The following is a 27,376-nucleotide window of genomic DNA, read 5'->3' as shown; positions in this document are numbered from 1 at the left end:
AAGGTGTTTTTGCCAGACAAAGGAATGTGGAATCACCTGCCTCAGTTCATGTGTAAATTCAGCATTGTAAAGCTAACACAAAGACAGCCCTATTTACATGTGATAGTCAACAGGAAAAACAGTTTGGGGGGCGGGGAAAGATGTGAAACAAACATGAGTAGGGGAGACACTTTGGAGCCAGCACTCCAGGGAGGACACCACAGGGAGTCATTCTGATGTGGAGACCAAAACAAGGGAGTTTTGGGACTAAGAGGAGGGCCCCTCTTTTATCTTTCACTTGGGGGGGGTAACCGGGCAATGTGGTTATGCCCGTGAAAAAACAGGATCTCAACCAACCTCCGCTGAAATGTTGCAAGAAAGGTGGAAAGTAAGAAATTGCTTTAGACAAGGTTAGCTTGTTATCGTTAAGTCTTAGTTTAGGAGAAGCGTTTTATACTTTATTTTCTTTGTAACTTGTTCTTATTATCCTTTCCCACAATCTCTTTAATAAACTTATACTAGTTTTCACTATAAATAGATTACTGTGTTATGTTGTTATATTGGAGCTGGTACTCAGTTCTATCAAACAAGCTGATGTGTGTATACTCTTCCCTTGCAAGTAGCGAACCTTGTCATTACTGTGAGTGTCCAGTGAAGGGGCTGGACTCTACAGGGGGATGCTTCTGAGGTGTTCAGGGACTGGGGTACACCAAGTGTTAATTTGTAAGGCAAAGTGGGGACTGGCAGAGCCCGGAGAAGAGTGCTTGAGTGGGTGAAGAGCTGACAGTTTCAGGGAGCTGACATCCAGCTACCACATGAAAGACTCCTTCTCACTGGAGGCCGGAGAATAGCACAGTGACCCACAGTCCTGGACACCCCAAAAAACTGTCACAAGATCATGTGGCTCTGCACTATCTCTTGTCCAGGCCAGCATCTATATTATCATTCATGTTTATTACGGTTGTGCCTAAGGGCCAACCAAGAATTGGGGCCCCATTGTGTGTGTGGACACAGTAGTAGAAGGTCTCCGTGCTGAAGAGGAAGTGTTGCAAGTGCTGTCAGCCCCTGGTGGCTGGTTGTTAGATCAATATGGAGAACCGGAAAATGGAGACTTTGATAAATGGGGTTCTACTGTATATATATGAAAAACATTGTCTAAAAGAGATTAATATTATTTTATTGCCATTGTCGGCATCCCATGACCCTTCTCCTGGCTTGCTGCCATTGCAGCCTTCCATGCAGAGTGATGCAGGACCATTGAGGTCATTTGAGAGGTGCACAGGCATCTCTGTGTGGCCACTCTGCCCCTGGCCTCCATCCGCAGCCTCCTTGCATGGTTTAAATGGTGTGGAATTTGGTACATCCAGCTCAGTCCTGCATGCCTTTCTCAGAAAATGTTCTTATTGAGGGCAGTAGGAGTTTTGCCTGTGTAAAAAAAGACCAAAAAAACAACAACAATATATGCAGTATATTAGAAATGGTGCATTCTATGGATGGCCCAAACACTTGGCAATCATAAATGCTGACTTCTAATGTGATACCTAACGGTCGCGGTGGGAGGAAAACTGAGAAATGGTATTTTGTGTTGCACTTGCCATGCATATTGCTTACTAAGTGGCTTAATGAACAGTTGTACCTAGCAGGTGTTGGGGTATGTCTACACTGCAATTAAACACCTGTGGCTGGCCTGTGTCAGCTAACTTAGGTTTGCAGGGCTTGGGCTGTGGGGCTGTAAAATTAAAATTGTAGATGTTTGGGCTTGGGCTGGAGCCTGAGCTCTGGGACTCATGGGGTCTTCATAGCAAATTAAAGCCCAGTTGCCAGGGCCTTGTAAGCCCAAGTCAGCTGACATGGACTAGCTATGGACGTTTAATTACAGTGTAGACGTATCTTTTGAGTTCCATTATAGGCATAGGCTTGCATCAAAAATTATTCAAAATACAGGCAAAAGATTAACTGTTAAAGAATAATAAAACTAGCATAAACAACCCCCAGTGTTCTATCTAGAGCTGAATGAATAATGCATTTTTCAGTTCCCTGGCAACTCCAATAATAAAAAGTTTCAGATCAAAACAAAAAACTTTTTTTCCCCGCAAACTTTTCAGCCAATTGAAAAATAATTTTTAAAAAATTGTTTCAGGACAAATGAATAATTTGGTTCAACCTAAAAGAACATGTTTAATTTCTATTCCAAGCATGTTTTAGCCTTTTTTATATTATTACAGGCCATTTCAAAGCAAAAAGTTATTTTGAATTGAAAAATCAAAACTTTTAGTTTCAAAAATGTTGAAGTGAAACATTTATCTTTTTTCAGAATTTTTTTGAATTTTTTTCTTGACTGAAATAAGTTGGTGAAATCAGTACGAATTCGTGAAATGTTTCGGTGTTGCCAAATCTGCATTTTTTGCCGAAAAAGTTGCAGTTGAAAAGTGTTATGCAATTCTAGCTAAATCATCCTTTGGTGATTTTGTCAATTACAGTTTGGCCTATATCTATATGTATATATCATCATCCTGATTTTGTTGCTTTCAGAAATGATGACATAAAAACAAATTGGGTAGCTGCATCAGAATCTGTAGTCACATGCCAGCTTTGTGTATTTAATTACCTAATATGTGGATCTTTAATGATAATAATAGGTTTTAGTCTTCCAGACATAATGTGATTGTCATTCTGAACAAAATCATGTGGATTTGAGTAAGTAATGTCTTGCTAATTATATGTTGAAGAAAAATTACTAAATTGGGTTTCCTCCTGACATTGAATGTATAATCACCTTGGTACACTATGATCTCTTTGAAATTCTTCATGTTTGCAAGGATCTGAACATCTTTAAAATTATATCCAATTAAATACTTTAATAATTAATCATGTTCTTTCTTAAAATACACCATTAAGGGCCCATTAGACATAGCCCCCCTGAGTTAGATGTGCAGTCCTTCACTGTCCTAACCCCACAGTGTGCAGCAGGAGTCTCCCCACTATGAAGCCCTTTTATTGTGTATGCTTTCCCTTATACGCCAGTCTTGTTCTTCAGGCCACTACAAAGCAGGGATCAGGTCCATCACCCTACTTTCTCTTCACCCCCTTCAGGGTGCCATGCACCACCAGGGGACTAGGGACTGCTGAGCTGACTGGCTTTTCTACAGATTGCACAACAGATGGATAAAGGTTCCTTCTGCCATACCCCCACTGTGCACCCTTGTAAGAATCAGGAAGGATTAAGCTCTAAACTCAGAGGCGTAGCGAGCGCCCTCCGTACCCTCCGACCGGAGGGGGCCCCGCAAGGAAGGGGGCCCCTAAAAGTGGCAAAATAAATACCGCATTCCAGTTTCTGCATTGTAAGGGGCCCCGCCCAGACATATGTTCGGAGGGGGCCACCGTTCGGAGGGGGCCACGTTCTTTGTTGCTACGGCCCTGTCTAAACTTGTTGTATTGTGGTGACAGCTAAGCTCTTTTTAACCATATGTAAAACTGGGACCACCAGTTTGCAACTGGAATTAAATGTTTACATGCGATATGTGATTTTAGTCCAAATAAATAGAGCCCAATTCTGCTACATTACACACATTGAGTAGTCTTATCAATTTCAGATATACTATTCACCATGATTAAAATCTGGCAGCTATGCATTTCTGCAGTGTTCATTACCATAGTATCAGTGGAGCTATCTTACATGGTTTCAATAGAAACAAATTTGTGTTCTCAATGCCTCTTGTTTATCATCAACAGAATATATGTGAGTAGCATAAAAGAGTTCAGCCTTTTAGTAAAACTATATTTTCTTCTCCACGTGTCTTTGATGCAGTTTGTGCTGCAAGTTCACTGTTGTACTTACCGATAATTAGTTGACATGCTGCGTAGAATGCATGATCAATAACAGCAAAGCTATTTTATATCATATTAGTAAATTCAATTGAAAATGACCAATCATATTTCATGAAACTTTCAGAGAAAATTGGCTTTTGATATTTTTCCTGATTAAGTACAATGCAGGTATTTAAATATAATCTGCGTGTATTTAGAATATCAGTCAGTATTTCTGGTTTCTGAATGTGAAACTGGGTCATGCACAGTCCGATTCATCCAAAAATATCTGCAAATTTCAGGGCAATATAAGCTTTATTCCTATGTTATCTGATATCTTTTTTGCACCCTGCTGTTGGTTGTTTTTCCTCATAGAGCCCCTCAACATGTAATTTATATTCAAAGAGATTTAACTGTTTTACTGTCGTAACTGTACATCATCTCATACAGTAGCTGCATGGCTCTGATAGAGGAAAGTGCAGTCACTGAATGCCTAATCTAACACTCCAACTAGAAATTGAAAAGAGGTGAACTTTCTGAAATTTTCTTTGTCAGATACTGGTATAAAAGATGAAACATGTTCAGTTTTAATGATTAAACAGAACAAAGTTGATAAATGCTATAGTGCAGTGCCCCACTAACTGAACTCACCTGAGGCAATGCTGCTTTAACAAGTCTAGAGGGGATTCCATGATGGTTCTTTGGTTGGCAGTTGATTTCATACAGAACTTTTGTCATGATGGGAAACCATCATTTCAACTGCCAGGGTTTCTGTTGAATTGTGTGCCCCTCCACAGAATAAATTGGTTTGCTTCGATGTGAACATGTTTCATGATATATTGCTGAAAATACATTTGGTATGGCCCCCCGATGCACTAAGCTCCTCCCTGAAGCTCTGAGCCTGCTCCTCCTGTAATATAGGCTGGGGGAAAATATGTTTTGGAAGTTTGCATCTTGTGTTGATAATACAGTTGTTGTTGTTGCAATAGTAGTTACAGGGCCTGGAAGCCCCAAACAAGATTGGTGCCTCATTGTGCTAGATATTGAACAAGAGTAGGAGCTCCACCTGTCTCAAAGAGCTTACTATATCAGTACACAAGGTAGACAAAGAGTGAGGGAAAGAAAGTAAGTTTACAGATTTTACAGATGGGAATGCAGTCTGAAAAGGAATTGCCAGTTGTCTAAGTGGAATCTTGTCTCTGGGTATGTCTACACTACAGGATTACTCCGAATTTACAGAATTCAATTTTTGGCAACCAATTGTATAGTCGAGTGCATGCGGCCACACTAAGCACATTAATTCAGCGGTGTGCGTCCATGTACCGAGGCTAGCATCGACTTCCGGAGCGTTCCACTGTGGGTAGCTATCCCATAGTTCCCGCAGTCTCCCCCGCCCATTGGAATTCTGGGTTGAGATCCCAATGCCTAATGGGGCAAAAAACATTGTCGCTGATGGTTCTGGGTACAGCCTCACCCCTCCATCCATGAAAGCAAGGGCAGACAACCGTTTCGCGCCTTTTTTCCTGGGGTGAACACTGCAGATGCCATACCACGGCAAGAATGGAGCCCGCTCAGCTCAAGACAGCAGTCATGAACATTGTAAACACCTTGCGCATTATCGTGCAGTTTATGCTGAACCAGGACCTGAAAAACCAGGCGAGGAGGAGGGGGCGATGGCAGCGCGGCGATGAGAGTGATGAGGACATGGACACAGAATTCTCTCAAACGGCGGGCCCCGGCGCTTTGGAGATCATGTTGTTAATGGGGCAGGTTCTAGCCGTGGAACGCCGATTCTGGGTCCGGGAAACAAGCACATACTGGTGGGACCACATAGTGTTGCAGGTGTGGGATGATTCCCAGTGGCTGCGAAATTTTCGCATGCGTAAGGGCACTTTCATGGAACTTTGTGACTTGCTTTCCCCTGCCCTGAAGCGCCAGAATACCAAGATGAGAGCAGCCCTCACAGTTGAGAAGCGAGTGGCGATAGCCCTGTGGAAGCTTGCAACACCAGACAGCTACCGGTCAGTCCGGAATCAATTTGGAGTGGGCAAATCTACTGTGAGGGCTGCTCTGATGCAAGTAGCCAAAGCAATCACTGAGCTGCTACCAAAGGTAGTGACTCTGGGAAATGTGCAGGTCATAGTGGATGGCTTTGCTGCAATGGGATTCCCTAACTGTGGTGGGGCAATAGATGGAACCCATATCCCTATCTTGGCACTGGAGCACCAGGGCAGCCAGTACATAAACCGCAAGGGGTACTTTTCAATGGTGCTGCAAGCACTGGTGGATCACAAGGGACGTTTCACCAACATCAACGTGGGATGGCTGGGAAGGATTCATGACGCTCGCGTCTTCAGGAACACTAATCTGTTTAAACGGCTGCAGCAAGGGATTTACTTCCCAGACCAGAAAATAACCGTTGGGGATGTTGAAATGCCTATAGTTATCCTTGGGGACCCAGCCTACACCTTAATGCCATGGGTCATGAAGCCATACACAGGCAGCCTGGACAGTAGTCAGGAGCTGTTCAACTACAGGCTGAGCAAGTGCAGAATGGTGGTAGAATGTGCATTTGGACGTTTAAAGGGTCGCTGGCGCACGTTACTGACTTGCTCAGACCTCAGCCAAACCAATATTCCCATTGTTATTGCTGCTTGCTGTGTGCTCCACAATCTCTGTGAGAGTAAGGGGGAGACCTTTATGGCGGGGTGGGAGGCTGAGGCAAATCGCCTGGCTGCTGATTACGTGCAGCCAGACACTAGGGCGATTAGAAGAGCACACCAGGAAGCGCTGTGCATCAGAGAAGCTTTGAAAACCAGTTTCATGACTGGCCAGGCTACAGTGTGAAAGTTCTGTTTGTTTCTCCTTGATGAAAACCTGCCCCCTTGATTGACTCATTCTCTGTAAGCAACCCACCCTCCCCCTTTGATCACAGCTTGCTTTCAAAGGAAATAAAGTCACTATCATTTAAAAATAATGTATTCTTTATTAATTGATTATAAAAAGAGGGAGAGAACTGACAAGGTAGCCCGGGTGGGGTTTGGGAGGAGGATAGGAGGGAAGGAAAAGGCCACTAAAAAGTTCAAAATAATGACAGCCTTTTGCTTGGGCTGTCCACTGGGGTGGAGTGGGAGGGTGCACGGAGCCTTCCCCCCCCCCCGCCCCCGCACATTCTTACACGTCCGGGTGAGGAGGCTATGGAACTTGGGGAGGGGGGAGGGCGGTTATACAGGGGATGTAGCGGCACTCTGTGATCCTGCTGCCGTTCCTGAAGCTCCACCAGACGCCGGAGCATGTCCGTTTGCTCACGCAGCAGCCCCAGCGTTGCATCCCGCCACCTCTCATCTCGAGCATCTCTCCTCTCCTCACGTTGGTCCCTCATGTCCTCACGTTGGTCCCTCCTGTCCTCACGTTCACTGGCATCTTTCCTGTACTTTGATACCGTGTCCTTCCACTCATTCAGATGAGCTCTTTCATTGCGGGTCGATTCCATGATTTCAGAGAACATTTCGTCTCACGTCCGTTTTTCCCCCCGCCTTATCTGAGATAGCCTTCAGGACGGAGGAGGGAGGCTTGAAAAATTTGCAGCTGCGAGAGGGAGGGAAAAAAGGGAGAGAAGTATTTAAAAAGATACATTTTACAGAACAATGCTTATACTCTTTCACGGTGAACAACACTATTCACATTACATAGCACATGTGATTTCGGTACAAGGTCGCATTTTGCATCTTAATATTGAGTGCCTGTGGCTTTGGTGTTAGAGATCACAGACGCAGGTCCGGGCAACAGAATTCGGCTTGCATGCGGCCATGGTAAGCCATTGTCTTTCAGCTTCTGCAGCCTTCCTAAAAGCAGCGCCCTCCTTTCCCACATACCAAGCAAAGCCCGCTGAGTGCTGCGGTTTTCCTGTTAACGTGCAGCAGCAGAAACCAAACTAAGCCCCCCCCCATCCAATTCTCTGGGATGATCGCTTTATCCCTCCCCCAACTGCGTGGCTGGTATCAGGGAAGATCCCTGCAGAAACCAAACTAACCCCCCCCCATCCAATTCTCTGGGATGATCGCTTTACCCCTCCCCCCACCGTGTGGCTGGTATCAGGGAAGATCCCTGCTAGCCAAACACGAAAAGCTCAGCGCCAATGATCCCCACCCCCCGTTTGGCTAACTGCAGGGAAGGATTTCTTTTCAGCCACAGGCAAACAGCCCAGTAGGAACGGCCACCTCTGTCCCCTTAATTAAATTCCCGTATTTCAACCAGGTTACCATGAACGATATCACTGTCCTGAGGATAACACAGCGAGATAAAGAACGGATGTTGCTTGAATGCCAGCAAACACCGGGACCATACGCTGCCAGGCTTTGTCATGCAATGATACCAGATTACTTGATACTAGCATGGTGTGGTCAAGTGTCCTACCATGGAGGACGGAATAAGGCTGCACTGCCCAGAAACCTTGTGGCAAGGCTTTTGGAGTACCTCCAGGAGAGCTTCATGGAGATGGCCCTGGAGGATTTCCGCTTCATCCCCAGACACGTTAACAGACTTTTCCAGTAGCTGTACTGGCCGCGAATGCATCCCAAGTCCTCAGGGAAAATTAATCATTAAAAAACGCTTGCTTTTAAACCATGTTTTATATTTACAAAGGTACACTCACCAGAGGTCCCTTCCATGGCCTCATTGTCTGGGATACTGCCGTGGGAGGGTTGGGAGGGTACTTCAGTCAGGCTGAGGAAAAGATCCTGGCTGTTGGGGAGAATGGAGTACTGTGTGCTGTAAGCAAGCTCCTCCTCCTCCTCCTCCTCCTCCTCATCTTCCCCATCCGCAGAATCCTCAGGCATAGCTGAGATTACCCCCTCCTCAGAATCCACAGTCAGAGGTGGGGTAGTGGTGGCGACCCCCCCTAGAATTGCATGCAGCTCAGCGCAGAAGTGGCATGTCTGCGGCTTTGACCTGGACCTTCCGTTTGCTTCTTTGGTTTTCTGGTAGGCTTCTCTGACTCCTTAACTTTCACGCGGCACTGTAGTGAGTCCCTATTGTGGCCTCTCTCCATCATGCCCTTGGAGATTTTTTCAAATGTTTTGGCATTTCGTCTTTTGGAACGTAGTTCTGCTAGCACGGAATCCTCTCCCCATATAGTGATCAGATCCAGTACCTCCCGTAGGGTCCATGCTGGTGCTCTTTTTCGATTCTCGGACTGCATGGTTACCTGTGCTGATGAGCTCTGCATGGTCACCTGTGCTCTCTACGCTGGGCAAACAGGAAATGAAATTCAAAAGTTCGCGGGGCTTTTCCTGTCTACTTGTCCAGTGCATCTGACTTCAAATTGCTGTCCAGAGCAGTCACAGTGGTGCACTGTGGGATAGCTCCCGGAGGCCAATACTGTTGAATTGCGGCCACACTAACCCTAATTCGAAATGGCAATGTCAATTTCGGCGCTACTCCCCTCTTCGGGGAGGAGTACAGAAATCGATTTTAAGAGCCCTTTATGTCGGAGTAAATGGCTTCGTTGTGTGGATGGGTGCAGGGTTAATTCAATTTAACGCTGCTAAATTCGACCTAAATGCATAGTGTAGACCAGGCCTCTGACTGGAAAGAGAGCACAGCTGGTTCCTAGTGGCAAAGAAGAAAAGTAACTAGGATAATAATAGGGTAGACTGATAGTAACAAGAATAATAAATCATTTTATGTTAACCAATATAAGTGAGCAAAAATCTCAGTTTGGAAAAACAAATACAAAATACCTTTCTTAAGATATTCAGAGAAGGCCCTGATTAATAGGAAATACTTTATTTAAAATAAAAGTATAAATTTTATATAGACTAATTAAGCGCCAAAGAGTCTCCAGAACCTGCAAGGCCTTGAAGTGCTCTACAGCAGCTACCCTTTCATCATACAGCCTCTGTTTTTTTGCTATCACCATCAGCATTTCACCCAGCTGGCTAACAGCTGTAACTCTCTTAGCATCCCAGGGATATGTACTTCTGTACTTTGTTTAACATACCACTTGATAGATCATAAGGATTGACACAAACTGTAAAGCAATGGTTCTCAACCTTTTTCTTTCTGAGGCCCCTGCAACATGCTGTAAAAACCTCCAAGGCCCACCTGTGTCACAACAACTGTTTTCCTGCATATAAAAGCCAGGGCCACCATTAGGGGGTAGCAAGCAATGCAGTTGCCCGGGGTCCCATGCCACAGGGGCCCCCATGAAAGCTACATTAAAATAAACTTGTTTGTCTTAGCGATTGGCTGAACAAAAAGTAGGACTGAGTGGACTTGTAGGCTCTGAAGTTTTACATTGTTTTGTTTTTGAGTGCAGTTATGTAACCCAAAAAAAATCTACAGCTGTAAATTGCACTTTCACGAGAAAGAGATTGCACTATAGTACTTGTATGAAGTGAATTGAAAAATACTGTTTATTTTGTTTACCTTTTATAGTGCAAATATTTGTAATAAAAATAATATATACTTTGATTTCAGTTACAACACAGAATACAATATATATGAAAATGCAGAAAAACATCCAAAATATTTAATAAATTTCAATTGGTATTCTATTGTTTAACAGTGCGATTAAAACTGCAGTTAATCGTGATTAATTTTTTGGGGGCTAATCACGTGAGTTAACTGCGATTAATCGACAGCCCTTGAATTAAACTTGACATTTTGCAGCTTGCTTTTTTTTTTTAAATAAAGTTTTTTCTATACTCTGTCCAAAATATGCAGCTTTTATTTACATTACATGAGTCACATGGAGTTAAAGATTTGCTGGACTGGAGAATGCAGTTGTGCTAGCAGACCAACCAGGACTATGTTGTAGCTCACAGTTTGGGACCCCCTGCATTAGTTAATTGCATCCTTTTAAAGAAAATGTTTTTATTTAAGATATTAGTATTAGTAGAGGTGAAATCAGTTAAATGAACCTCTATTATAAAATGCTATTTATTTAGTTTGTTAATGTTAATACATCATCATATCAGGTTACAGTAGCTGAAAAATTAATTTGTTATACTCTCCCAATATTGATTCTTACTTTCCCTTGCCTTTCCTCTGCTTCCCCTTTTAATTTGTTTTTCTAGTAGTGAATGTATCTGGGATCTGTGTGACACATGCATGGATAGATGTAGACTTTCTATAATAAATCCCTTTCCTTGGATGCGGGCTCAGTATATAATATGTTAATTACAGTAGCTACTTAAAATCAAATTGATACATTGTGTTTTCCATCAGCACTGGTAAGTAAGCCTTGACAGATGATGAAGAGTACATCCTTCTTTTTGTTTTCTGATTCTGTATGTAAAACAAAATCTGATATCTAACAGGTCAGCAGTGCTTTTAAAGCACAGCTGCATGTTGAGTGGCAGAATTCCCTGTCAGGCAGGGGGAGGGCAGCAGGTGCATCTCTACAGGAGTGCAGCCTACACTTCCTTGAGCACCTGCGCATGGCATCCCCCATCTTGTTCCTCTTGGGGTGACTTATGCCTCCAAAATACCTGGATCAACAAGTAAAGTGCTCCAAGGAGCAGTAGGACTGCTACTCCACTGCTGTGCACAGGCACCCGGGGGTGCATATGCCCTTCTCAGCTTCTGTTGCACACCTGTGGACTAACTGATCCTAATTATTTAATTACATACAGAGGTGGATATGCTTTAGAAACTGAAAACCGAACATGTGTGTCTATATGGTGTTTTGGAAGTTATACTATAATTAAAATGTTAAAATGTTGCTGAAAGCTATATTAGAGGTTGTAGCAATGCCTCTGTTCCTTACTCTGCCAGTTAAAATCTCAAAAATCATAGATCCCAATAATACTCTCAATTACAACTATGAAACTCCATCAAATTGAATGGAATCGGAGGAGTAACAGCAACATTTGGCTCAAAGCATATAATTATGAAAGTAGTGATGCCATTAGAAATTGGTGGACATTCAGTTCGTAATTCAGCTCACAAATTGTTCTGAACTGGGGAATTTACATATAGGATCTGACCAGTGGTCTTTCTAGTCCAGTGTCTTGTCGCTGACAGTGGCCAATACCAGATACTTCTTAAGAGGTTTCAAGAAACTCCAAAATGGACACTTATAGAGTAACTAGCACATACACATCTTTTTTTCTAAACCTCGTCAATCAGTGTTTGGTTTATTCCCTGATGCATGAAGGCTTATATCTAAAGACCCATGAAATTCTTTTTATTTTAATAATACTTTTTGTTCTATTTTGGGGTATTTCTTGTTAAATTCTTTATCCATTCCCCTCCCCCCAACCCAGGGGGTTGGGTCCTGTCCCCGGGAGGTGGGAGGCCCTGGTGGGGCAGCACAGAATGAGCATGTCCCACACTCACTCTGCAGAGGTGGCTCTGTCCCATGGGGCTGAGCCTGGCTCTCCACTCCATGTATTGCAACCTGACACACTGGGTCACAATGCCACTCACTCAAATTTGGCCTGAGAGGTGCTGCGATCTCATGTGCCAAGTCACAACTCTGGGAACGGGGAATTGGTCCCAGTCTTATGGGACAGGAACCACAAGAGCCACCACTGTGGGAGTGAGTATTTTTGTTTTATTTTATTTTCATTGTTTTTCATGTTTTGTGTTTCACATTTGTGAAACACATGGGGCTCTACATATATCAATTCTAGTGTTTGTCCTAGCTAAAGTAACTATTGATGTTCTTATTGGTGTAAAAACACACATAGTTAAGGTTGCACAAACATTCCTATTCTAAGAAGTAATTTTCAAGCTCTGTTTGGAGCTGGTCAGGACTAGAGCTGGGCAAAATGTTGTAAACAATGAGTTTATTCCCTGAAAAATACAGGTTTGGGTTGGCCTGTTATAGATGTGTTTGGCACAAATTCACCAAGTAGTTTTGGATGAAAAAGAATTGCTGGGAGCTAAATTCATAAGGGGACTTAGGCACCATTCACAGAGGACAAGAAGGAGACTGTGATGCTGCTGTCAATGACAGGCTTATGCCCAATAGCCCATTTGTTAGAACATTCACCTGGGATGTGATGGATCCAAATTCAAGTTCCTGCTCCAATGATCTTTTAATTATTTATACAAAGTGGAACAGCTTCAACTTGTAACTTTAAATTTGATGGAGCATCCCCATGCCACAAAGGTGTATTTTAGTGGTCTGGTGAAAACTGAATGAGTATGTCAGAGTTATAATAGTGGTTTAAAACTATATTTTCATATTCACACAATTTTGTAATGCAATCTCTTAACAGTCTTCTCTGTGCAAATGGATGTAGTTTAGAAAAGCTCATAAGCAGTGCTGTGCCTTTTTCAGTGATGTCTGAGGAAGGAGGCAAATGTTCTAAGGTTGTGTAAAACTATTTCCTTTTATCAGTTTTATCAGTTTGTTGTGTTTTAGTTTCAGTGAATGTCCCCTTGCTCTTGTATTATGAGATTTAACTTCTCTGTTCTATTAATTATTTTGTATATCCTCACCCCTTATTTATATCCTCGTTGAACTAAACAGTTCCTGTCTTTTCAATCTTTCTTTATAAGGAAATATTTCCAAACAGCTAATCATTTTCATCACTCATCTCTGGGCCTCTTCAATGTCACCTGTATCTTTTTTGGGAGAATCCCTTAGAAATGAACATAGTTTTCCCAGTGGGGATAGGCCAACAGTGTATGTTATAATATTTTCCAATGTTGTTTTCTATCCCATTCTTTATACATCTTATTTTGTGCAAAACTAAGAAAGTATTTAAATATTTGTGCTGAATTCTTACAATTGTAAATATGCTTTTGCCTTACAGGGTACACCGGCAAGTCGTGTAAGATACAAAGTAGATGTCATCCAGTTCCCTTACAGTGCTAGCATTTTTGATGTAGAGGAAAATTCAGGACGTGTAGTAACCCGAGTAAATCTTAATGAAGAGCCCAGTACGATATTTAAGGTATGAATATCAGCAGGCATATGCATATATATTAATAAAATATGAAATATGACAAATGTTATTTCATTTATACCTTTGGTTTTATATTATGTATTATTTCAAATTTAACCAGTTTTCATTTGTGATTGAAGAAAATGTAGTTTGAATTAAAACCTTGTTTCCTCTTTTCTAAATATTATAGGACTTACTGTTCCGGAGATACTATTTTTGGTTCTGTTTCTTTAAATAAAACTATATCCATAATTTGTACAAAATTTATCCTCAGGGCCACAAGTGGCCTACTAGCACTATATTTTCCTGTCATATAGGAGAGAGAGACTCCAAGCCCTCATTGTTTGCTTTCAGATTAGCAGAAACTATGAGAGCTGTGAAATAATCTGTGCAGTTTCTGGGGGAAAAGATTAAGAATGATCTCTTTCAGGTCTGTTAATGAGCAGTGTTGCTAGATGCCGACAGACAGACAAAGCCTTATCCAATTAGGCACTATGATAGTGGTTGTGACATGGTAGTTTTGAATGAATGGGAGAATGGATCTTCAAGGCAAATAAGAACCACCTAAATTCTCCCCTACCATACACTCTATCCAACCCATTGACTTCAGTAGAGGCATACAGAGTACAAGTCAGGACAAAGTTTGATTCCAGATGTGTCTGAGAATTCTCTTAAAGGGGCAGAGATGGGGAAGAGAAGCCTTCTCTCTGAAACTTGTGTAAGAGGTCGTACTGTGTATCTGTCTATGTATTTGTCTTGTATAAAGTCTATCAAAAAGCGTAATTAGAATGAAAATGCTGTTTCTATTAATTGTCTGATGGTGGTAAGAAATTCAGCATAAAGTTTTGATGAAACTTTGATGGGATTTTCAGTTTATTAAAGACATACTCTAAAAAAAATTGATGGCAAAGAATAATTTAACTAGGAATTACGTTTTTTGTGGTATTGTTTTTATCGTACCTGAAGACGGAGGCTCAAATATAGAACAATTAGTGTTTTTCATTTGATTTGTTGGGTTATAATAGCTCTTTCTTAATCACACTTTTTCCTAGCTGAAAATGACAAAATGTCAATGGGAGAAAAATGTATACATTCATCTTGTGATGATTGGGGTATTTTTGATGTCTAATTTCCTGATGTGGATAATACCGTCTATCAAAATATCCTTAAGTCATGTTTTTCCCTTCCTTTTGTTTATATATTTTTGAAACTAGGATAGAAGAGTTGTTTGTTTATTTTTAAATGTAATGAAATAAACCTGACAGGTCACTGTTTCAAATTTCTGACATGAATAATGTTGCATTCTGTGGATTAATCTGACAACATGAAAAGTTTCTCATTTGCTTTTGAGTCAATACATGGATAAAATTTTCCAGAGGGGGAATTATTTTGTGCTCACATTAGTATTAATATGACATAGGCTTTCTATCGCCCCTCTATGCTTCCCATGAATTCTTCATTAAGTGGCCAAATTCTGAAGCCCAGCTACACAACTATAGGACAAATGGCTGCTACATTCCTACATATGTTGTCTCTGCACTGACCCTACTGATTCTGCGAAGAGATGGGCCTCATGCAGAAGGGGGATAGAAGGGCTGTGCTGGAGTGAGGTGCAGAGTAACTCAAGAGTGGTGAATTCTTGAAATAAAACTGATCTTACAGGCAGAGGTATTGGGGTGTAGGCTGTCCTGTCATTTTCTGTCTCAGTAGTCTGGTTGTTGTCCTCTTACTAGTTGACAGCTGTGCTTCAAACCTCTCATCTTTGAGTGAGAATAGATGATCCTATTTACCAGCAACCTGGTTTGTCTCAGCTACGGGATCTAGGATTGAATAGGGATGGACACCAAATAAGCAACAAAACATGAACAGAAACAAGAATAAGCAAAGTACCCTTACTATCTAAGGAGATCTTTCTAATTTATTATTCTAGCACAGTGGTGGTCTGGTGTGACAGGGCTCGCCCTGCTGCCTGTAGCGCATTACTTGTTCTTTGGATATAGGACTTCAATTTTGAATTCTGTTTCCTTTCAGCTGCACTGAATTCACAGTTTGTTGAAAATTTGGAAATCTATATTTCTCAATCTGAAAAGCTTTTTTGAGGGAATTATTTAATGTTAAAAAGCACTATGGTACAGCAGGTTAAGTAATGTTCAGATTGCAGGAAGAGGGCAATCTATAATCAGAGAAAACAGAAAATCCTTATTACAAAATAGCATTAAAATGTATATAGGTTGCCAAAGTCATGCTGGCTTGCCAACATTTAATGTGCCATTTTGAATCATGAGACAGCCTTGCTCTTGGGGGATAACATCCATAAGTTGGGGAGCTGAAAAAATGGACAATATGTAATAGCCTATTATCAGGCACAGGGATGCAGAATCTCCAAAATGAGGATTTGTAAAATTGGGATTTACCTGTTATGGCAGAAGAGCAGAAATGGTTTCAACCTTATCTTTGGTTTGATGAAACACTATATTAAGGAAATCCACTGGATAGTTTAAAGAATGTACGTTGGGCTGTCACCATATTTTGGAGCCTGTATTTTGTATAAGAGAATATGTTGTTCAAGTGTGCAACATATTTTTGTTTAAAGATTTCCTGAACTTTGCATGATCAGTTAAGCCTATATTTGGTTATTGTTGTCTTTTTTACCTGTATATTATGTCCCTATGTTATTTCATGATAGCATCTGTTTTGCATTTTTAAAAATAGATATCTGGTTTGTGAGCTCCTGAAAATGTAAGAGTACCCTGGATAGAAATTGACATAAAATATTTCTATCCATATTAAATGAGTGACTTTTGTTTTGTTTATAGCTAGTGGTCATTGCATATGATGATGGTGATCCTGTGAAGTTCAATACCACCACTGTAGAAATTGCTGTATTGCAACCCTCTGTAATTCCACGGTTTACCCAGGATGAATACAGGTATAGTGTGTTTCGTTTCCATCACTAGTACTTCTCCTGATACATTTGAAACAGCTACTCTTTGAACTCCTATCTTATGTATGCTAGTGATTATTACAGTGTGCTCCTAATGCCACTCTGTGATGCTTCCTGCACAGTCCTAAATTTATTATCACTGTAAATTATTACAAAAATGTACTAATTTGTAATGATACGAGAGGCTAACAATGTAGTCATTTCATTTTCAGTCTCATGTTATTGAATGTTATACCTCTTGACAATTGGTTGGACCCAGGCTTAGAAAGACTGACCATATTTACTGATTATGCTGGTGTAATGAAACTTTTATTACATCGGTGTGGCAGTTTAGACCATTTTTTCAAAAGTGACTAATTATTTGTAGCGCCTCAATTTTTGTGTGCACAAGATGAGACACATTAAAGGGGACTGATTTTCAGAAAGTGTTGACTACCATGAGCAGAAGAAACTAATTTGGCTGGAGTTACACAAAGGGGAGAATACCACCTCTGCCTGAACATATCCACCTCTTTGTCAATGCACTGCCAAGAAGAGGGGGGAAATGTCACAGTGGAAGTCTGTGCCTAAGTCAGTGCTAGTAGAAGCATCATTAACTGTGGCATTGTTAACCTGCAACTCCTTGGGAAGGGGGAAAGAGTTGCACATATACAAGCGTGGGAAGACTGGGAGGGAAATAGGGTGGAGGAGCTGCACAGACAACATCACCGTACATAAGTTCTGGATATGGATCTCTTTATCTGTAGATCCTGGAGATGCATAAGTTTAGGAGGCTGTGCGGCATGCCTTCTTCACAGACCTCCAAATCCTTCCCTCTAGGAGGAACAGTTTGAAGGAATTTTCTTGAGGTGAACTTCTCAGAGTTCCGTGGCTCCCTTTAATCCTCTCTCCTGTATAAATCTGCAGGAGGGTATAATTTAGCATAGAATTTCCAAATTTTATTGTCTGCCTTACTGGAGCAGATGTGCAAAGAATAAAAGGCGTCCGACTGAAGAAGTATAGTTCTGTTATTCTATTGCTCAACACTGTGTTTTACCTTGTGGTGGTCATTCTGGACACAGGATGCTGCCTTGTTTCACACTGCTATGCTTGTTGTTGAGGTAGGAGAAGCAGTCCTGTTCCTATCTATTCCCATGGCCATAGCAATCACAAAATGGAACTCTCTTACTAAAAATTGGTTGCATCATACTCTTATTAGTTCTGTATGTGGCACATACCTCTAAACACAAAGATTTCACCTTCTGCATTGATATGGGACTCAGCTGCTACTGCAGCACAGAGCCCCCAAGGTCTGTGGTCAGTGCTGAGGGAGGTTATGGAAACTGGGAAGGCCGCAGTGAAGAGTTGACTTGCCTGGGAGGGATGTAAGTCTCCCTCTTCTGTCCCATAACCATACCTGTGCTATACTACCTTTCCTGTATTGCCTCAAGCAGGGCTACTACAGACGTGAGGATTATGTCTCAACATGGCTCCTGTAGAGTCACACTGTGTGGGATCCATGGTGAGGGGAAAGATTATCTGAACCAGAGTCACTGTGGAATTACAAGGGGGAATCCTTGTGAAGATTTAAAAACAAACTAACTTTCCCACAACTTTTAACCCAGGCAGGGATAATTTAGCCCCAAACTATGAAAAGTTTAAAATAAAACATAGAAACAAGAATTTGAGCAAAAACAAACAAACAAAAAGTCAATGATATCTGGTGATAAATAACTGTGCTTCAGGCACCAAAAATTCATATTGACTGATGGAAGGACCAGCCAACTGTCACATCAACAGAGGTTGAGACCAGAGCATCTAAAATAATATGCAAATGTTTATCTTTTTCCAGTCTCATCTAGATAGGATAGCAAAACATGCTGCAATCTACTTCTCTAGATTAGCCAGGGTATTATTGGTCAGTACAATTTTGTCACAGCCTCCATTTTGATTTATAAAACGTCTCCAGAGCTCCTGGGTATTAGCAGGCAATATCCACTGGAAAAGTTCAAGGGTTGAAAATGGCACAGTTGAAACCATGATTATTTGGAAGGTTGTTCCCATTTAGAGCACAGTTCCCATGGTTTGCCTAGAATGAAGGATAGTTTGTGTGAAGCTTAGTCTTAACCCCTTTTTGAAAATGTTAATCAAAGGTACAATCAAAGTGTCCAGGTATGCAAACTTTAGCTGTACTCTAATCTGGATAATTTTCATCCAGCCTGTATACACCATTCACATTGCACTATTGAGTCCCGATCCTGACTGAGGCCTTTTGGGTGTTTCCATAATACAAATAATAATAATCAAAAGGGTGACAGGTAAGCAAACTTTATTTTACACTCTAACAATTTAATAAAGATCAAACCAATTTTCTTGAAAATTAGTAAACAACAAATACTTGTGACTTTGGACTGCTTAATTTGCAACATTTGATTATGGAACAAATATTTACAACTAATTTATACCTTCTTAAAAATGAGGGATTAATATTTACAGAAAACTGCATTAGGAGCCCTATATTTCTAGAGATTTATAAACTAGCTGTAAATATTTACTCCAGAATGAAATGTAGTGAACTAATCAGTCTGAGGTCATCGATATTTTTTGTTTACTAATTTCAGGTTTTATTACGTTGTTAGAGTATATAATGAAGTATGCTAGCCTGTGAGCCTTTCGATTTACTACTAGTATTATTGTTTGTTTATATTATGGAAATGCCCAAAACATAGACATGAGCCAGGTTACAAGGTGGTGTAAATCAGTGTAGTAGTATTAACTTCAGTGCAGCTATACTGAAGAACATTAGGTTAGAAAGTGTAAATAGATTAGGCAAATAACAATAATGAACATTTTATTACCATAGCTGAAAATGGAATCAATATTTCTGAAACCAATAGTTATTTTGAAGCAAAGTAATAAGCTACAAAATAAATTTGCAAAAATCTAACAGAAGGGGATGATGAGGAAAGATTACATTTTGAGGATTTACATTTTAAAACAGCAATATGAAATTCAAAGGAATAGTATAGAATTTCAAATTGGTGGTTTAAGCAGAAAGTTTTCCTTTTAGAGATCTTATTTCTGCTGTCTTTCGTATTTTTCATTTAAGAAAACATCTCACTAAATTTACAAAGTGTAGTCAGATGGAATATAAACTGTAACAGAAGCTAGATCGTTGTGTAAAATTAATACTGTTTTCCTTCTTTCATGTTAATTTCAAATGGATGGATATTTGTGCTGAATCTAAAAAACCTCTATAGTAGAGGTAGACATATTTTATTACTTAGCTTTATGATGAAAAGAATAGGTTATAGCTCTTATAGTTGTGTAGAAAATCTTCTGATGAAGTACTGTCGTAGAATCGAAGAAGGGTATATAAAAGCAAGTGTATTAACTGCCTCATCAATGCCTCATGAAGCCTAATGATAATTATATTGTGAGCGTTGTTAACTATTTCACTGATTATCATTTTAATACAAACATTCAATGATTATGGAAAGATTATGGGATTGTGGGCAGACCTCGGTTAGTTTTCCATCACCTTTTTAATCCAGTCCTTGATTAATCCAGCATTCTGTTTTGTTTATAAATTTTACATTTTAGGAGAGCTGTGCAAACCTTTGCCACTGAAACCCCAAACAGGTGAAACTCAATATAAAAATGAAACTAGAATTCTTAGGAGGCCAGCCTGAGATTTTCCTTTGTCTCAAAACCGGGTTGGTTTGGGGCTACTACTTCCCCTGAAATTTCCTCCTGTATGCTTCACGTGTCGGTTTAAATTTTTTCTGTATGCTTCACGTGTCGGTTTAAATTTTTTCAGTAATCTGTTTATATTGCTCATAATTTCCATCGTCCTTCCTGACCATACAGGGGAAGGCATCCAGGACCTTGTCCATCAGTAAGGGAGACAGATACCGTTTCATGTCCCCAGCAGCCACCAAGTTCAATTCAACCAACTCATCTCAAAAGCACTCAAAATACATTGTCACCCCCACCTGTGGTTTTAGGTAAAAATTTAAGGTACATCTACGCTGCACACCTCTGGGGGCGGCATGTAGAGTATGTGTAGTTACACTCCTCAGTGAAAAGCAGGCTGCATCCACACTGCGGTGTGTAGCTACAGAAAGCAGCAAAAGAATCCAGAAATGGCAAGGCAGAGGGGAAAGGCTCCAGCAGCAGCGAGGCAGTGGACACTACACTGGTAAAAAGAGCAGTGTTGATGGGAGAACCATTGCTTGGCATGTAGAGAGCTGTGGAGGGCAGCGGTTCTTAACCTTTTTCTTTCTGAGGCCCCCCCGACATGCCATAAAAACTCCATGGCCTACCTGTGTCACAACAACGACTTTTCTGCATATAAAAGCCAGGGGTGGCATTAGGGGGTAGCAAGCAGGACAATTGGCAGGGGCCCCACACCATAGGGGGAACTGTGAAGCTAAGTTGCTCAGGCTTCTGCTTCAGTCCTGGGTGCCAGGGCTCAGGGCCCCCCCGGGCTTCATTCCCATGCGGTGGGGCTTCGTCTTTCTGCCCTGCGTCCCAGCGAGTCTAACACTGGTCCTGCTTGGCGGACCCCCTGAAACCTGCTCGTGGCCCCTGAAGGTGTAGGGTATATGCCACTGGTGTAGGGTATATGCCTTAAGGGTTCAGGTGTGTCTTCACTCACTAAGCAGTACCTCACCATCTACCCTGCTATTTATACCCTGGCTAGGGGTGCATGCAGGTTATCTCCTCTACATGCCGCCATAAAGAGTGTTCAGTATAGATGTGCCTTTAGAATCTAGGCTGCTTGAGGAGCTAGGTATGATGTCTGTCCCCACTTTCCGAATAGGTTTGCTGCTGGAGTATTCTTTTCTCATTCCAGTGTCGTTTCTCCTGGTCTGCATGCTGCTTTTCCTCCAGCTCCAACTTCCCCCCTGCCCATGTTGCAGCTTTTCCCTTTAAATCTGCCACTCCAGGCTTTGCTGCCCTAAGGAACTGAGTCTGGACAATGCCATTGCTCTGGTTGCTGCACACGTGCCAATTATTGGAGTGTAGCACTTGAACTAACAGTGGATTGCTTAGCTTTTGGGGTCTGTCCCCTTGCCTCTGCATATCTCCATGACTGCTTTTTAGGAAGCTGTGCATAACTCATTTTCTCTAACTTTTTTTCCTTGTCTCTTCCCAGAAATAACAAACCATTTTCCCTTTTGCTTTACCTTTGCAAATGTTTGTTTTTACTGCTCAAGTATCAGGGGGTAGCTGTGTTAGTCCGTATCCACAAAAACAACAGTCTTTAAGGTGCCACTGGACTCCTTGTTGTTTTTGTTTTTACTGCTGTCTCTGACTTACTGCAAATTACCACTGTCACAGTTAGAATCCCACCACAACTGCCACCATTGTCATGGGTACAAGGTAAACTATTATCTTATACCCCTTTTAGTCTATCTCATGTGCACACCTCAGGTGACAGGCTTGGCTTCCTGCACCGCACTCTGGGTGGAAACAGGTGTCCACCCACTCTTAGACTGGATCTCTGGGGTTCAGCCCTTGGCTTCCTAACCATGTTAACACAGGTCCAACTCTGTTTTGGCACTTGTAAGACTTTCCCTATGGACACCATACATTTGCAGTGATACAGAAACACTGGCTTTAAAACAAAGCATTATTTATTCACTCCTAAAGTACAAACTGCATAGAGCAAAGAGGAAAAACAATAAAAAGCCTTCACACATGAGTATTCTCAATCTCTGGCAGGAAGAAACAGACCACCCCTGCTGTAGTTTCTCCCTCTCTGTGTGTTTTCCAGCTTGTCAGCTTTTCATTGACACCCAGGGCAGTCTCTGGCCCCGGCTTAACCACCACCCTTTCTAAGCCACAAAGTCCTCTAGTTGGGTACATTATTGGGTACATCTACAAAACAAAAACACCGCAGCAATGAGTTTCAGAGCCTCGGTCAACTGACTTGGGCTTGCACTATGGAGCTAAAAATAGCAGTGTAGATGCTCCCACTCAGACTGGAGCCTGGGCTCTGTGACCCAGCAAGGGAGGAGGGTCTCAGAACTCGGGCTCCAGCCCAAGTGGGAACATCTACACTGCTATTTTTAGCCCTATTACCACAAACCACATGAATTAAAGTGAGCTGACCTGGGCTCTGAGATTCGCTGCTGCAAGGGGGTTTCTGCAGTGTAGACATACCATTAGTGTTAATAGATTCATAGATTCCAAGACCAGAAGGGACTGTTGTGATTACCTGGTCTGACATCCTGTATATAATACAGGATATTGAATTTCACCAAAATAATTTCTATACCATCTCTTTTAGAAAAACATCCAATCTTGATTTTAAAATTGCCAGTAACGGAGAATCCACCACAACTCTTGGTAAATGGTTAATTACCCTCACTGTTAAAAATGGACACCTTATTTCGAGTCTGAATTTGTCTAACTTCAATTTCCATCCATTGGATCATGTTATACCTTTCTCTGCTACAGAGAAGAGCCCATTATTAAATATTTGTTTCCCATGTAGGTACTTAAAGACTTTAATCAAGTCACCCCTTAACTGTCTCTAGTTAAATTAAATAGATCTAGCTCCTATCACTATAAGGCATGTTTTTTAATCCTTTCATCATTCTTGTGGCACTTCTCTGAACCCTCCTATTCATCAGTATCCTTTTTGAACTACAGACACGAGAACTGGACACAGTATTCCAGCAATGATTGCAACAGTGCCAAATACAGAGGTCACATAACCTCTCTACTCCATACTCAAGATTCCTTGGTTTATGCACCCAAAGATCACATTAGCCCTTTTGGTCACAGTATCACACTAAATGCCCGTGTTCAGCTGAGTATCCAGCCCCCACCCTAAACTTTTTTCAGAGTCACTGCTTCCTAGCATAAAGTCCCCCATCCTGTAAGTATGACTTACATTCTTTGTTCCTAGATGTATACATTTACATTTAGCCATATTAAAATGGATATTGTTTGACTGCACCCAATTTACCAACCAGTTCAGATTGTTCTCTCTCAGTGACCTGTCCTCTTCATTATTTACTGTTCCCCTAATTTTTGTCTCATCTGCAGACTTTATCAGTGAAGATTTTATGTTTTCTTCAAGGTCATTAATAAAAATCTTATAGTGTCAGGACAAGAACTAACCCTGTGGGACCCCACTAGAAATACATCTTCTCAATGACGATTTTCCATTTCCATTTTGAGGCCTCTCGGTTAGCCAACTTTTAATCCATTTAATGTGTGTCATGTTAGTATTATGAGGTTCTAGTTTTTTAATCAAAATGTGTGGTTCCAAATCAAATGCCTTAAAGAAGTCTAAGTATATTACATCAACACAATTACCCTTATCTAACTTGTACTCTCATCCAAAAGAGGTATTTTCCATAAAGCCATGTTGATTGGCATTAATTATATTACGCTCCTTTAATTCTTTATTAGTGAAATCCTGTATCAGTAGATCCATCATCTTGCCCAGGATCAATGTCAGACTGTCAAGCCTATAATTACCCAGACCATTCTGTTTACCCTTTTAAAATATTGACACAATACCTAGGCCATTGTTTTACCTTTCTGTGCTTGGTTCCTCTAACAATCTGTTATGGTCTACCTCCATAGAAGCAACGGATCATAAGCACACACACAGAGGCATGCACCATGCTCATAAAAATAGATACTTCGCAGTTTGTAACAAGTATATGAATTTCTTTGATTCTGACATATTCTGAAAGACCTCCTCTAACTATATAGTACTGCATATTTATCTCACTGAACTTTGGAAGCAATATAAACTTTCAGTCCCCCTAAAACAGGGAATAGAAAATCTATAGTTTTTTAATTAATGGATCACAGTTAGCATGACAAAATTGTGAACTCCAGATGTGAAATGAGCCTCAGAAAGAGATTATTAAATTGGTATTTTTAGCAAAACTATCTTCTGTGATTACTTATATTTTTAGAAGGTAAAACTTTAAAATATTTTGGATTGTTTGTTAATTAATAAATACCAGTTCCTCCTCACAACTAGAATATCATAGCTAATAGTGATGTGCTGCTATAGCAGAAAAGAAAATGCTAACTGAAAGCAGCCGTTATTGGCTCCTAGTTGTTGCCTTTGGGCACATTAAACAGATTGTTCAGACTTTTCATAGTTAAAAAAAAAAAGGAAAATACTAGAATCTTTTAGTCTGCTTTAGAGTCATAGAATATGCCCTCATATCTCATTTTTAAATATGGGTCCACTTGTGAGGAATGTGAAGTTTGGTTCCGGTTTATTAGGGATTTTTCCCCCCCTCGCAAGATATATGAAGATCAGAATTTCAGGCTGTTGAAAGTGATGTAGATGTAGCATGGCATGTTTTTCCTGGACTAGTAATAATACTGTTCAGTGTGAACATTTCTACTGTATAAAAATGATATTTCATGACAGGCAGGATTTTCTTTCTTCTTTTCTTTGCCATTAACAGGTGTAATGTTTTCCACTTGAAGGTAATGTTTTCCATTTGACTAGATTTGTCAACACCATAGGCAGATCTAATCCAACCAAAGTGCTGTAAGATTTCACTGAATATGCAGACACAGAACAAAATTATGGAAATATATTAAGAAGTCACCTGAAAGTACTGTTGTAGCATTTTTCAAAACACAGGAGTTCACTGCCGCTAATGCGCACATGATCGAGTTTTTACTTTGTTTCAGTGAGGAGCTGATGTGCAGCTCTCCTCAGGGGAGTTTTTTTTTTTCTTTCAAAACGTGACTGACAATGGGGAAAAACAGAGAAATATAACAGGATTGTTACCAATTGCTCTGTCGCAGTGGCCAGACAGAAAAGATTCTGTGTTCTTGTGATGCCTGGGTTCAGCAAGACCCAGCCAGCTGCAAAATCCTGTGATACAGGTATCCTTCCATTTCTTACAAATGTGCAGGCTCTCCATAAACTTCTTCAGAGTCAGCAAAAGTAAAATGTTACATGTTGGCCTTTTTCCAACTCCATTGCCACCATGATGGGAGTCCTAAGTCACCTTAGACATCCCTGCTCCTGATTCTATTTTCCTTTATGGGATCCAGACCTCAACAAGGATTTCAGAGAAGCCAGTCATTGCAGCCACTGTCTCAACCCTCTTCTACAGAGGTCAATCCCACTTTAAACATATGAGCAAGAACTATTTCTGCCCATCAAGCAAGTGCCCTTTTCTTGTGCTAAGAAGCCTGACAGGCCTTCCTCTTCTGACATGCCCTCAAAGGTGAAAAGGAAATTGAAGCATATTCTCTCTCAGGTTTTGTAACAAGAGTAGGCATCATCTTTCTTTTTCAAAGTTAAATACTGAACTCGAGGACACCAGCCCGAGGGAGTTTAGCACAGAGGACACGGGGCATTTAATCATAGCAGTGCTCATGATCTTAATTTTTTCTGAGAATTCTATATTTCCAGCTATCATAAAAAAGAGGGCTTGGGGTTTTTCTGACCCTCAGAAAAAATAAAAAGTTTTTCCATGTGTTTCCAGTTTTAAAGAAAGGATATTTGAAGACCTGATAGTAGATATTTCTTCATTAGTATTTAATACAATACATAAATTCCTTTAAAAGAAAAAGAATATCTGGGATCCTTATTCTCATCCATTCCATTATTGCAGAATACACTAATAAACTTAATTTCCTCAGAAGTTGTGGGTTTTTATTATTAAACCAGAAAAATGGAAACAGTCTTAAAGATGATGTTTGATAGAGAGGCAAGGGGTTGGCAGCATCTTTACATACATCTTTTTTCATCAGAATATTTATCATTTGGTTGAGGGATATTGAGAAGGCTTCTCTTCACATAAGATCATTTCAAAACAGATTCAAGAGAAATTGAATTGTGACATTCTAGCCAATTCTACTTTGGGCATTTTCAAGATTTGTCTATACATAAAAATGGGCAGTCAAGTGGTAGCACACAAAACACGCTCTATTGCTATTGTCTGTGTGCCACCAATGTTCAGAAAACAAGGCTTCTCTCCTCACCATTCTGGGAGACAGGTGATAAAGCAATAACAGATTTTTCTGACTGAGGTGTGTAAATACACCTCTAGTATAGATAGATTCCCAAACTCAATCCCATTCAGCTCAATTTTCCTGGCTCAGGATGCTGTAATCAATGTCACAAAGGCAGAGATGACATTCAGGATGTCTCCACCCCCAATAAATCAAATTCTGACTTCTTTGGCTTGCCCCTCCAATGCATTCTTTTGAGAGAGGAAGAGAATTACCCATTTTCTCAGAATGAGAAAACATAATATCAGACAAATGGAGTCTGCCTATAGGTTCAAATGGTGGTTGTTTAGAATTTGCTTCATTTCCCTCAAACTCAAAAATGTTTTCACCTTATTTCTTGGCTCTCTAAATAAAGATGTTGTATACAACTGTATCGAACACCCTATTTGTGCTACCCTTCTTGTCCCTTCAGATTGACCAGACAAAGGCGTTTTCTCTGTTGTTTGTTTCTAGAGCTGAAGTAATCAGGAGTCTTCATTCTTAGATCTCAGATGGCTAAACTTCTTTCTAGAGTACAAGAAGTTAAAGATGTAATCTGTTCTCTCTGTAATATCAGCTGTACAGCAGGGAGAATATTTAGTTTTCATATATCTACAAGATGTGTTTCACCATATACCTATTGCAGTTCTCTTCAGAAATACCTCGGTTTCAAGACCAACAACCAGTCTTTACAACATACAGCCCTCCTTTTCAGTGTGACTATGGCTTATGGATTTTGTAAGGATTCCAAGTCTCTTTGATT

At 40.8% G+C, this 27,376-nt stretch overlaps 1 protein-coding gene across 2 annotated transcripts in view; it reads left to right on the top strand.

Moving 5' to 3' along the window:
* PCDH15 (protocadherin related 15) overlaps positions 1-27,376 on the top strand; it is a 751,423-nt gene that overhangs the window by 577,238 nt on the left and 146,809 nt on the right. For both annotated transcript variants that reach the window (XM_065407245.1, XM_065407244.1), the window contains exons 21-22: positions 13,557-13,697; positions 16,505-16,617. In XM_065407245.1, coding sequence (XP_065263317.1) covers positions 13,557-13,697; positions 16,505-16,617 — 254 coding nt within the window. The remainder of the gene's footprint in view (positions 1-13,556; positions 13,698-16,504; positions 16,618-27,376) is intronic.

This window comes from Emys orbicularis, chromosome 7, assembly GCF_028017835.1.
Source record: "Emys orbicularis isolate rEmyOrb1 chromosome 7, rEmyOrb1.hap1, whole genome shotgun sequence".
NCBI lineage: Eukaryota > Metazoa > Chordata > Testudines > Emydidae > Emys > Emys orbicularis.
The sequence above is the reverse complement of the archived record's forward strand: the minus strand, read 5'-3'. Positions and strand labels throughout refer to the sequence as shown.